The sequence below is a fragment of the Camelus ferus genome, chromosome 14 (genome assembly GCF_009834535.1).
Source record: "Camelus ferus isolate YT-003-E chromosome 14, BCGSAC_Cfer_1.0, whole genome shotgun sequence".
Classification (NCBI taxonomy): Eukaryota; Metazoa; Chordata; class Mammalia; order Artiodactyla; family Camelidae; genus Camelus; species Camelus ferus.
This window is the reverse complement of record NC_045709.1, coordinates 13,940,990-13,954,853: the sequence shown is the minus strand read 5'-3', so window position 1 is coordinate 13,954,853 and position 13,864 is coordinate 13,940,990. Positions and strand designations below refer to the sequence as shown.

General features: G+C 37.2%; 1 protein-coding gene across 4 annotated transcripts in view; it reads left to right on the top strand.

Annotated features, from left to right (window-relative positions):
* Nucleotides 1–13,864, top strand: part of LOC116668556 (translation initiation factor IF-2-like) — a 320,717-nt gene that overhangs the window by 52,315 nt on the left and 254,538 nt on the right. For all 4 annotated transcript variants that reach the window (XM_032496291.1, XM_032496288.1, XM_032496289.1 and 1 more), the window contains exon 2: nt 7,292–7,396. In XM_032496291.1, the coding sequence (XP_032352182.1) occupies nt 7,292–7,396 (105 nt within the window). The remainder of the gene's footprint in view (nt 1–7,291; nt 7,397–13,864) is intronic.

Here is a 13,864-nt window from a genome sequence, read left to right as displayed (position 1 = left end):
GTGTGTCAGGACACCTCTTCATTCTAATCAGGCTCTGACACCCTGCTTCTGTGTGGCTTGGAACTTCCTGCTATCCATGGATCTCCCCATCCTTTGCTATTTTATCAATTTCCTTCTCACTTTTTCTTTATGCATTTAAAAATATTGCTGATAACTATAGTTATATTTTTTAATCTTGACTATACAGCATACATTTTCTCAAGTCATTAAGAATGTTTTATAAATGTAACTTTAAATGACATTACATGGATGTACTATTGTTGGTTCACAACTGCAGGTTACTACCTTAGGATAGACTCCTAGAAGAGGAATTATTAGGTCAAAAGAGCCAATATTTTAAAGGTTCTTGATATACATGTTCAGACAACAACTTCAGAAAGGTTATTGATTCAATTGTCCCTAAGTCAATTTATAAATGTACTGTCATGCCAATAAAAATATTGTCAGAATTTTTAAAAAAGCAAAACAAGTTGATTATAAAATTTGTTTAGAAGAATAAACAAACAATGGTCAGAAAATTCTGAAAAAGAAAAGCAATGGATAGGTTTGGTGGAACTGCCCTTATCGGCTTCTCTAATTAAGTGAGTATGATATTGGTGACTGAATAGACAGACAGCCAGAAAATTCAGAAATAGACCCAAGCGTGTATTAAAACTTGGTGTATGAAAAAGGTAGCATCTCAAATCAACGTGATGTGCAGTGTTAGCATAACTGGACAGCCACATGGAAAAAGATCAAATTGGATCTGCTCCTCAGTTAATATACCAAGATAAACTGCAAATGTTTTAGAAAGGTACCTATAGCAAGGGAAATCAAGAAAGTCCCAGAAGGAAACTTGAGTTTTTAAAGTGAACCAAAATTAGAAGCATAAAAAAACGGATAAATTTAACTACATAAAAAAGTCTTCACCACACCAAAAAATACCTAAGAAAATTTTAAAAATGACAGTGGAAAAAAAAGTATTTGTTACTCACCTCAGAGACAAAGGGCAAATAAATCTAACACATAAAAAGAAGATAATGACCAAAATTCTAATTTAAAAATGGCAAAAGATAAGAAATGTTTACAGAAAAAATAATGCAAAATATCATTAATATATAAAAAGAGGTATTGCTTATAATAAGAAAAATACATACTAAAATTACACTCACATACCATTTCTCAATTATCAGATTGCCAAAATTTTAAATGTCTATGATATTTTGTTGGTGAGTCTGTGGGAAATACAAAATGGCACAACCTCTGTGGAAGGGAACTTGAAATTATTCAGCAAAGCTACATATGCATCTTATCTTTCCCTCAGCAATTCCACTTCAAAGAATCTATCCAATGTATCCATGGGCAAAAATATGAAAATAAAAAATAATGTGAAAAATTATGGAAAGGAGTGGAATATTGGAGTCACCCAAATGGCCTTCAGTAGGGTGGTGGTTGAATAAATTTTGGTATGAATATTTAGTGATTGGTAGGTACTGGTTTATAACAAACTACCCCAAAAAAACCTTTGTTGAAGGTAGGTTTTAAAGTCGTGCACGTGTCATAGCAAACACACACACAAGCACACACAAACGAAAATATATATTCCTCATTTTACACAAATAGTAGTATATTAAACACACTTCTTTCTCCTTGACATTTTACTTAAATATCAGATATAAAAAGTTTCCCGTTCTTCGTTATATCTACATGCTATTCCATCAATGAATACATCATTATTTATCAAACCAGTATCTTATTGAAGGACACTTAGGTTGTTTCCAACTCTTTATTATTAAAACTGTGATACATTACTCTGCATGAACATACACATACACATACATATATACTATTGCACATATGTGAGTATATCCTAGGCTGCTTCCTTAGAAGTGGAAATCCAACACATTTGAAATTCCCCTCTCATCTAACACTTCAATGCTGACTGTTTCTTATTTAGTTACACATACAGTGATGCATTCGTTCTTTGAAGAATTCCTCCAGGGCTTTTAAAAAAATAGTACAAAGTTGCAATAGAGATTGGAAGCAGTGTGTTTTGGTGTCAGTTTTTCAAAATTATCCATTACCAACAAATGGGAGAAGCTGTGACCTATAGAAGAAAAAATGCAGTTTTATTTCCTTCCATGTATTTGCATTAGCCTGCTGACTGAAATTGAAAAATGCTTTATTACAATGGGTGAAAATCTGGAATCAGTCATTCCACATAATCAGTCTGCACAATATTGCATCAGGGGCAATAACAAACTCAACTACCTACAAAGCCAGACTTCATGCTTTGAGAAACAAAACGCAGACAGAATAGTTACTACAAGTGGAACGTTTGGACAAGAGTTCCAAATGACATATAGGTAACATGGAAGAAATAGAGATTTAAAGACTATTTTTTTTAGTGTTTTTTCCTTTGTTTCTCTGAAAGATGAACTTACCATGACTTGGGGGAGATTTAAAGAACTGAAACATTTAAAAAATAGATTGGGTGTTAGCAGTTACTATGAAGAAGGGAAAATGGCTCATAATACAGGAAATATCTTGGAAGGTTGGGTAGATTTATGATAGAAAGTGATCAAGACTCAGGCAATGCCGTGAACAGCTCAGAGTCATATAAGAAAAGTAAACAAGAGCAATCAGTATAAGAATACACTCTGGAAGCTAAAGTGTCGTCCGATGGTCGAGAGTTCTCATCAAAATACTTATGAATATGAGTTTCCCCTTACTTTTCTTATAACATCAATGTGTATTTGTATTTGTGTGTGTATATTTGATTCTTTCATTCCCTCGATAACTGGAAAGATTTAAATACTCTGCACTTTAGAATATTACGTCTTGGATGCAGCATCTTTGCTCTGTGTGGTATGGATACTTCTTCTTCAGTACACGTAATTTAAACCTATATTTCTCTTTTCCACTCAATTATCTGTCCTCTAATTTAAAGCCATCAAATTGAATTGGTTTTTATTCTCCATACATTAAGCCCTCGTAGAAAGACTCTTTTGTTTTCTTATTTGTGGGAATTTCTTGCTGTCACATTTTGGCATTCTTCCACACACTAAGCAGTTGTGAAGAATTGGCAAATGTCCATGAATCTAGTTCTAAAGAAGTGTGTCCTTCACTGTGTATCTCCCATTTCCTCTTGACCTGACCTTTCTCTTTGACCTGGCTTGACTTATCTAATTGTGACTGTGGTGCCAAGTTCCTTCTGCTGATGACCTAACACACACACATACAAACAAATCCCTGGGGAAACTGACCGGGCTGACTTTTGCGGGGTGGTTATAAAGGCAGAATGAGGAAGTTGGAGAGTAATGGTAGGAATTCAGCAGATACTGCAGAGCAAATTGATTGATTCAAATGATGAGCTACACCCACTGTACATATTCTGAGTAGGCGGCAGTGTATTCACTTCTTTCCTTTTCATGAGGCAAGTGGCTACTTTTGTGCACAGAGGAGAATAGTCCACGTCTAGTTTGTTTCCTGTCCTTTGATTCAGGCTGTTTTATATTGCCAAGAACCAGAAAAGGCTGGAGCCATTGTGTGCTGACATGGTCCATGCAGTTCAGTTGGGAATAGTGGCAGCCAAATGCTTCCAAAGATGGACGTACTGTGGTTTCCATTGGCTCACCTGTGTCCGCCTACCTTATTTAAAAACGTATTGACCTACTGAAAGCTGCAGATGAAATACAGAGCCTTCTAATTTCTGTATTTCTAATTTCTGTCATCATCATCACCTTAAAAAAAATCCTGGTTTCTTTTAGAGATCCAACACTGTGTTAATGTTTTGCCAGACAGAATACTTCGCTAGCCTTCTGCAAAGGCCTTTTTTCTCTCCAGTCAAACCATAGATTCCTTTTTCCACAGTGCTGCCTGGAATATCACTGATTTACAGTGAATTTAATTTTAATCATCACTGCTCCTTCCTTCCTCCATTCCTTCCTTCCTTCTTTCTTTCCTTCCTTCCTTCTTCCCACCCTCCCTTTCTTTTTTTTTTTTTTTCTTTTATTCAATACGTATTTAAGGTCTATTTGCTTAACACCATGCCAGGTACCAAGGACACAGTGGTGATAATGTAACACCAGGAATCCATAGTCTAGAAGGGAAGAAAGATATTTTAAACATTAGTGAACTGTAGTTGTAATAAGCACTGTAAAGGGGAAGTACAAGATAATATGTGTGAACAACAGGATGAAGTTACCTGCCTGTGGAATCGACGTTTAGAAGGAGATCTGGCGAGTTTAGTAGAAATTATTGAGACAAAGGATATGAAGGTAGGGTCAGAGTCCACAGGAGTTTTTTCAGGCAGAGAGAATGGAATGTGCAAAGTCCCTAAAACCCAAAGGAACAGGGTTGACTCAAATCATAAAAAGGGTTTTGAGGCTTGAATTCAGAGTGGATGAAGTGAGTCTGAGATGTTATGCAGAGGCCAGATGGACCAGGTTGTCATAGTTAGGTTGAGTTTAAAGTTTATCCTGTTGTCATAAAATGCCTGTGAGATAGAGCTAAAGAAGACAGACACAATGCACACAGATATTTAAGAGGAATAAACTGCTGTAATAATGTAATCAGCATTTTTATTTTGAAATGTGGAACCATCAATTCATCAAGTTCTTTGTTCTGGGAAGAACTGTTTTAATGTCTCCATCTCAACCCTGTAAGACAAGTTGAAACCTGCTCTTCCAAGGGAAGGACATATCCTAATGAGAGAGATTCTTGCCAGGAGAATCACCTCATTTTGCTCCATAGAGAGTCGTGCTGCTTCCCCTCAGTGACCTCAAGCCTTTGGACTCAGACAGGAGGATAAAGAGTTGAAACACTTTCATAGGAACCATGGGAATTTCTGGGCGGAAGAGGATTATGATCTCTCTTAGAGTTCAAAGTTATACCCCTTCTGATGGATTAGGGTAGCACCGACTGAGTCCCATTAATAGGAAAGAATAAAGAATTTCCTCCTCCTTTTCTCCCAAAGAATGCATCAGTGATGTACAGTCTGGGTCTGGTCAGAACACAGAGGCATTGTGTGCATTCTGATTATGAAGGGTTTCATTACAGGGAAAGAGAGGCTTCTGTAACTGTTGAAAGCCCTGGAGGAGTAAAGGGCAGGAGAGCTGCAGTGATGATCTCATCCTACAGCAGGGATTTCCATGACTCTGAAAGCTCAAGTTACTTTGATCCTCATGCCAGCTAGTGTGTCTGTCTGCAATTGCCCGCAACTGCCTCCAGGGGGTAATAGCCTCTCCTTTTCTTCTGCTTTCTAGATCTTATGCAAGTGCCTCTTGTTGGTAGACTGTAACCAGTAATCACACAAGGAAATGGATTCTGGAAATGCAGTTCCTGGTTTCTCTTCTGTGACGCATGAGATTTTTGGAGAGGGTGGCAGTGATGTCAAGTTGACAAAGGGACAGTCCAACACAGGCGGTGACCCTGCCTCACTAGCAAAGCCTCAGCTGCTGTGAGGGAGAGAAGTTTCCCAGCATAACTGGCTCCCACTTTGGGAGTGTGGATGTGCCTCCCTGAGACTACCTGTATTAGCCAGGATGCCCTGGAGAAACAGAACCACTAGGGGTGTGTGTGTGTGTGTGTGGGGGGGTTGTGTGTGTGTGTGTGTGTGTGTGTGTGTGTGTGTGTGTGTGTGTGTTGAGACAAGTAGAGACATAGAAAGATTTATTTTAAGGAATTGGCTGTTTATTATGGAGGCTGGCAAGTCCAGAATCTGCAGGGTGGGCCATCAGGATATAGACTCAGGGAAGATTGCTGTTGCAGTTCAAGTCTGAAGGCTGTCTACTGGCTGAATTCCCTCTTATGCAGAGGATGTCAGGTTCTGTTTTATTCAAATCTTCACCTCATTGGATGACACCCACCCACATTATGGAGGGCAGTCTTCTTTACTTCACCAATGTAAATGTTAACCTCAGCAAACATCCTTACATCTGACCAAACATTTGGGCACTGTGGCCCCGCCAAGTTGACACATAAAATTAACCATCACACTTACCCTTCTTCATTTATACTTGAGAAGTTCCACCACTGCAAGATGCTGCTCTGAAATACAAATTTTTATCAATATGCCCCAAGTTAAAAATTCATGATTTTTTTTGTATACGTGGTTTAGGCCAGCTTTTTTAAAACAAACAGTGTGATAATTATTTCCCCCCTTTCTGTTAGACTTAGGAAAGAGTAGAAACATCTCTTTTTGCTGTACTCTCTCAATAGTCATTCATTCATTCAGTCAGTCAGTCAGTCTTTGAACAAGTATTTATTGAAGATACAGGCATTGCAGTGATATGGATAAAAGTTCAGATCCAGAAAATAAGATGTTAAGCTAGGGAGCAACACAAGCATTTTGTTGTAACCTGTGAAAAACGAATGAAGGAAACCGCAAGTGCAAAAGATACTAGATTTACAAGCTTGCAAGAGCTGATCCAAAAAGCTTTATGAAAGAGTGAAACTTTACAAGCAAATTAAACAAATAAAAATCGACAAGTCTTAGCAAGTCATGATGACTGCAAGCATGTTCCCTGAATAATCAAAGATGAGTCAGGACGATTGTTCATTCAAACAATTTCACATCAACTAATAAAGTTGTTTAGGAAGCAAAGGCCTTAGCAAAGAATACACAGACCCTATCATATACTTAATGACTTTTTCATTGCTCCCCTAGTCTCCTTTCTTTTGTAAGATCCAGATTGTACCAACTTCTGTCTTGCTAACTACTGTGCTTTTCAGGAGGATAACTACCATGGTTGTTGGAGGATTGTTGTGCTGAGAAGTTGTTGAGAGGGTAGTTTCTGGCCTTATGAGAGTACACATTTCATGGCACTATAGTGTGAATATAGCGTGAATGACTGTGAGTAAGATTAAAACAAAACTGGCAAGTAGACTTCTAAGATAATTCCCAGTGACCCTTGCCCTTGGACAATACTATCCCCTGGGGGTGAGGGTGGAACTTATGAATATGATGAGATACCCACTCCCATGATTATATTACGCTGTAAGTCAAAGGGAAGATTATCTTGGGTGGGCCTGGCCTAATCAGGGAAGCCATTTAAAAGCAGAGAATTTTCTCCAGCTGGTTTCAGAAGTCAGAGTTTCAAAGTAGCAGAAACATACTCCTGATGGTCTTAAAGGAACAAATGCCATGTTATGGAGAGGGTCACTTGTCAGGGAACTAGTGGGAGGCCTCCATGGACTTCGAACACTTTAGTTTGCAGCCAAAAAAGAAATAGGGATCTAAGTCATAAAAAGTGCAGGAATAAATTCTGCCAACAATACAATCAGCTTGGAAGTGGATTTTTTTTTTCAGAGCCTCCAGATGAAAACTCAGCTCCGCTGACACCTTCATTTCTGCCTCATGATACCCTGAGTGGAGGACCCATCCCACCATGCTGGATGCCAGACCTACAGAACTGTGAGTGAATTAATAGTTGTTTTAAGCTGCTCAATTTGTGGTAATTTATTGTGTAACAAAAGAAAACGAAGACAAAAGAAAAACAAAACAACTTTTATCCAAATTTTCTTTTGGATGTGATATTGTGCTGAAATTGGTCTTGTGTGCCATTGCTCCATTCAGATCCCATACAGTAAGGTATGAGCTCAATGGTGAGGTGATGGACCTCCCATGATGGAAAGGTGGTTTCTTGAGGAGAAGCCCAGTTCACACCTTGTAAAATCTAGGAACAGATTAAAAAGGGTTGTTTCCCCCATAAACTTTCTGAACGTGGTTGGGTCCATGAACACGGGGTTTAGAATAGTCAGCTGATTTATTAGTCACTTTAGGACTTGATAATACTTCAGACTTAAATACGTGACTCAGATAATCACTTTGTAACGTTCCGTGTAGAGTTGTTGAGGGCTAATTCTTTTGTTTGTTTGTTTGTTTTTGGTAAAATATTTTACTTTCTGACTGGTAAGCCATAAAAATTTTTCAAAACCTTTTAATAAGTTTAATATAATAGTTTGAATGATCAAAATTATAATATGTTTATTTCAAGAGAGTTAGGTTGAATAAAGAATCCAAATGTGTAAAGTTAGAGACTTTTTGAGAAAAATACAAAATGCCAATCTAACTTTATACATTATCCTTTATCTTCTTTTCCTATTGCAGAATGTTTAAATATTTAATTCACTGAAATTCTAACACTGATCTCTACACAAATTCTTTCAACTCTGCTGTCATGCATTATATTATTAGGAAACTGCATATTGCATTAAGACAAAGTAGGTCAATGACCTTTAATTGCTTGTTAATGAGAAGGCCAAAGCCACAGCTGTGGTTCCTCTTCTCATTTTTCTTTTCTCTGTGACTCAGATCCCTTATCTCAAAACCGCTTCTCACACTCCATACTTGGACCCTTCCTTTCATGTCTAATCATCTTTTTCCCTGTAATTCTCATCTTTGATCTTTCCTCATCCTAATTTTCCGTGAGAACCTTGCTTCCTCCTTTTAACCATTATTTTACCTACCTTTCCAACGCCTCTCATGATTCATTTCTTTTCACCACTACCACCCCTCATTTCCTTAAGAAATTAATTTCCTTCCTGTGCTCTGTTTTTCTTTTTAGTAAATAATTACTTAACTCAAGAAATGTCTAAATTCCCCACAGAGATTGGGTCAACATGTTAAGTGATTTATACAAGTTCGTTTTTCTCCTTTCTTATTGAGAACTTTCTCACATCCATGACATAAATGATAAATACATCCTATTTATCAGCTCACCTTTATCTTCTCTCTCAACTTGTCTCCCACTTCATCACTATAAATTGCTAACTATCTGTGCGTAACACCAGAGCTAGGTTATGCAGGAGCTGGGACATTCAGAATGTTAGTTACGAAGTTTACCTGCATTTTCTGGGTTCTCATCAGAGATCTGCTGAGAAACAACAGGGGAACATCGGGTTCTGCTGGACCAGATGACACCTTGGTACACATGGATACAGTTGACCATGTGGGTGCAAAGCTTAGTGAGCAGAAGAGACCTTCACGCAATTTAGAATCAAGGTGGCCTTTCTTATGGAAGGACATAGCCTTCTGTCAAGGTTTATGGCTAGAAACAAAGGTGTGTGGGCTGCATGCAGCCTCAACTCATCCCCTTTGCTAGGCCCTTTTGTGCAGTGAACAACCTGCGCAATTGTATGTGGCCTCACCCTGGAAATGCAACTCCACTAAAAGTAAAACAAGCAGAGGATAAAGAGCTATGCTTATGTTATGAAAGCTGTAGCAATTCATACAGGTTTCCATGAAAAGAATTAAAATTTACTAAAAGGCTTTTTCAAGCCAAATACTCAAAGTATAATGAATGATCATTAGGGTTTATAATAAATTAGGCATTAGAAATGTGTTATTTCAATAGGAAGTGAGAGTAAAATTGGGAAAGTAAATATAGATAGATGGCGTATAGAACACTGTTTGGCAAACTTTTTGTTAAAACGCCAGCTAGGAAATAGTTTAGGCTTTGTGGACCTCACAGTATGTAATGGATACATATTAAGATTCTCTGGGTCCCAGTGAATTTTATTCCCTTTCCTTCATAGAAATTAGATGATAACAGAACTGATCTTTGTTGGGGCTGGCCTCACTAATGGAATTCAGATGGTTTGCTCAGATAAGTAATTCTTTGGGGAAAACTCACTGTAAGCAAAACACTTGAAAAGATATGAGAAAGGGCAGCAACTGGGCTATAAAAACAGACTCTATTTTTCTATGGAAAAAACTTTATGGTCCTAGCCTTTAACTCATTCCCTAATTATCTAAATGTGTTATCCCATTGCATAAATACAAAGATATTTTTACTCTGAGGATAGCTTGCCCTGAGTTATCAAACTCTCAAATCTTGAAAAGGATCAATCTTAAAAAGATTCTTCTTTTCCCCTCCTCTCCCCCTCCCTCTTCTTTTTCTTTTTCGTGTCTCCTCTCAAGATGAATATAGACTTTATAAACACTATGTGGAATAGGTGAGATCTGATGGGTCACTGGACAACTGGACATCCGGGCCTTAGTGTTTCCTGCATGGAGCAGAATTCCTTTGACCACACGAGCCCACCTGCATTGTTTGCTATAGCCTATAACCTCTCCTTTCGCCAGAAGGGATAAGTTTATGAAGGAGTTCACTGCTTTTTTAAGGCAACTAAAGCCAGCTGGAATATACTTTATTCACTGTTATATACTTTATTTCATGAGACTTTTATATTCCAGTGAATACTGGCAGTTAAGAGGCCTTGGAGGCAGGGTTTAAATTTTGACTGTCATTTACCACTGCTAGAAATAAATTAAACAAATTCTCTTGGGGATATATCTCAGTGAAAACAAACCTTCCTCTTCCATGGAACATTGATAAAAATAAAGCTCAAAGTTACAAGGATTTTCTGAATTCCATTGGCTCTTTACTGCTAATTAGTAACATGACTGTTTTGAGTGCATTGAGTATTTTGATACTTGCTTTGACTTGCTTTTAATATCACTGTAATTTCCCATGGCACCTTTTTGTTCTAAAATTGCTGCAGGCAAATATACAAACTATGGACAGGGCCAGTCTTGTTTATTTATGAAACGAAGTTTTGTTTTTTATTAAGCTTAGCCTTCATTTCTCGGAAGTTAAAGGAAGAAAATAATTAGTACCTTCCTTCTAAGGCCATTTTGAAATTTTATGAAAAAAGTATGTTCTAGAAAACTGATCTGGGAATGCAGTGGGTGAACTGATTCTAATCCTACTTTGTGTATGGAGCTAGATGGGTCTTCTGGTACTGGTTGTAGGGGTGGGGATGGTGTATTTCTGTAGGGTTGTGTTACCGAGTCCAAACTTGTTCTGCTTGCCACTGGACTGGCCAATAAATCTGGAGACAAGGTGCTGGGGCAAGGAATAACGATTTTATTCAGAAAGCCAGCTGACTAAGAAGATGAGAGACTAATGCCCTGGAGAACCACCTTACCCAAGTCAGAATTCAGGCTCCTTTTATACTAAAAGAGGAAGGGGTGTGGTTAGTTGTTGCAAACTTCTTGGTATTGGAATCCTTGGTTCTTGCATCTGTCCACGTAGGTCAGGTCATGATGTTCCTGTAAACCTCCAACAAGACAAATGTTATTCTCTGTTCTGCAGCTTTTTATCTCTATATGAATGGAAAAGTGTTAAACCCTTAAAGGTCAGAGTCTTGAGAATGGGCCATCCTGTCTATTTCAGGGTAGAGGCAAGAATGTTTTATAGAAGGTGCGGAACCAGTATGACTCAGCACAGGAAACTGAGCACAGGGTTAGAGCTACAAGAACAGATCTAATATGGAGTCAGATTTGTTCTTCCCTATTACAATTGGAGTCTAACAGTAGCTTGTATACTTTTCCTGTCTGTGCTCTCCAGAACAAGTAAGCTATAGAGAGGGGTGGCAGGGATGGAGCTGATGAATGTTCAACAACTTGGCCCTACTTATCTCTTCCATGTGATTCAAAGATGATGGGAGAAAAGGATGAATGCAGTGTGTCAGTAAGAGGAGTTTCATCCCCTACTTGAAAGATGTTATTCCCAGCAGCATAGAGATTTGTCAGTGGCGCCTTAGAGCATTAGTTCAGGTCTGTGCATTAATTAAACTTTCTTTTTGAAGAATCACCCCAATGGCTGCTAGACCTAGAAATCTGCTGTTCCAAATCACTGGTTTACACCAGAACTTGGCATTTGCAGATCATTTAGCATAAGATGCTATAAACATAGGTTTAGGTTATTTACTTTGTAGTAGAAATTTTCAATGTATTTTGAATTCATACTTGTTAAGACTTGGGAAGCATTTCGGTTAAGATTTTTTCAGCCTGTTTGATGCTACTGAACTTTTTTTCCTTTTGGTTCAGCAAAGGTGAATTCCTTTAGGCCTTATGACTAATTTTACTAGATCCAGAGATTATCTAACGAGTTCCTTAGAAAACTTTGGAACAAAATTAATTCAAGATTTATTGAGTGACTAATGTAATCATTATCTCTGGAGAAATAAACTGGCATCTAGTTTACTGGTTAGTTGCAAAAAATTCTGGCAATGAACAGAAGCAAGGCTAAACATCCATTATTAAAAAAAAGAAGTGTCAGGGGCCCTTGATGTTCATATAAGACATAGCCTCAGTTTTAAATTTTCTTCCCAAAGCATGACATTCTTCCTTGGCCATCATAATTTATCTCCTGATAAAATTTACTATGTGTATTCATGAGAGTATGATTTATAAAAGTCCCGACGTAGACTGAATCTTTATCACGTAAAAGCATCTAATGGATTTTTGGGGGGAAGAGTAACTGTGAAAAGGAATGTTTGCTCAGAGTACAAGTTGGGAAAGCATATGTAACCATGAAGGAAATTACTGAAATAAAAGAAAAAGTCACATCACTAGGTTCATCTATTTCAAACTTTGGTGCATTAGAAGAAAATCAATCTGTGCTCCAGAAGGCATTTTAAATAGTCAAAGAATATTTTTTTCCATCAGACATTTTCATATTTGTGCTTAGATAATACTTGAAACATTTTGAAGGAACAGAGGAATGCTATGGAAAAAAATCACTCTATTTCTAATTCTTAAATGATCATAACTCACAGTCCCGGCCAGAATTTTGTTTTTATAACTATTCCCTGCACGTATATTAATGACTGATATGAGAGTTCTGTCTCCTACAAATATATGCTGCATGTGTGTGTGACTTCCGTGTGTAAACTGGGTGTTTTTGCACTTTATGAGTTTAATTTGGAATCCAATTCTAAATGTTAATCTCTTAGACCTAGAATGACAGAATTTGTGAAAATTAGAATGTACCCATAATTTAACACAAGCCCTGGGACAAGTTATGAAGTAGGTGAAGTTCATCCTCATGAGATTCCATCTCCATTTGTAGGGGTTTTACCCTGAACTTCTGTCTCTGGCTGGGGAAAGCCTGCTGGACCACACAGAAAACTGTCCTGGGATGTTTGTAGTTTGGAAAATGGTTTCTGAACCTGTATTCAACCTCCTATGCTTATTTTCTCTCTGCCATTCTGAATTTCTTTCTTTCTCTCTTTCTTGTGTTTATTTCTTGTAGTGTATGCATTTTATTTTTTTAAATTGTATTTTACTTTTCAATTGAGATAAAATTGACAAATGACATTATATTAGTTGCAGGTATACAACACAATTTGTTTTCTTGTGATGAGAACTTTTAAGATCTACTCTCTTAGCAGCTTTCAGATATGTAATACAATATTATTAGCTGTAGTCTTCCATTCAAATGTTGAATTCATTTTGAGTTAGTTTTTGTATGTGGTGTAAGATAATGGTCCAGTTTCAGTTTTCTGCATGTGGCTGTCCAGTGTTCAAAACACCATTTACTGATGAGACTGTCCTTTCCCCATTGTATATTCTTGGCTCATTTGTTGTAAATTACTTGACCACATATGCAGGCTTATTTCTAGGCTCTCTAGTCTGTTCCATTGATCTATGTGTCTGTTTTTAATGTCAATACCATAATTTTTTTTATTACTATAGCTTTATAATATAGTTTGAAATCAGGAAGTGTGGTGGCTCCAACTTTGTTGTTCTTTTTCAAGATTGCGTTGGCTGTTTGTGGTCTTTTGTGGTTCCATAAGTAGTTTAGGACTGTTTCTTCTATTTCTTTGAAAAATATCGTAGGAATATTGATAGAGATTGCATTGAATCTATAAATTTCTTTGCATAGTGTTGACGTTTTAACAATATTACTTCTACCAATCCATGAGCTTGGAATATCTTTCTACTGATTTGTATCTTCAAATTCTTTCATTGATATCTTATAGTTCTTAGTGTACAGGTCTTTCACATTTTTGGTTAAATTTATTTCTAGGTTTTTTTAAAAAATGAAGTTGTAAATGGGATCATATTCTTAATGTCACCTCCTGATAGTTA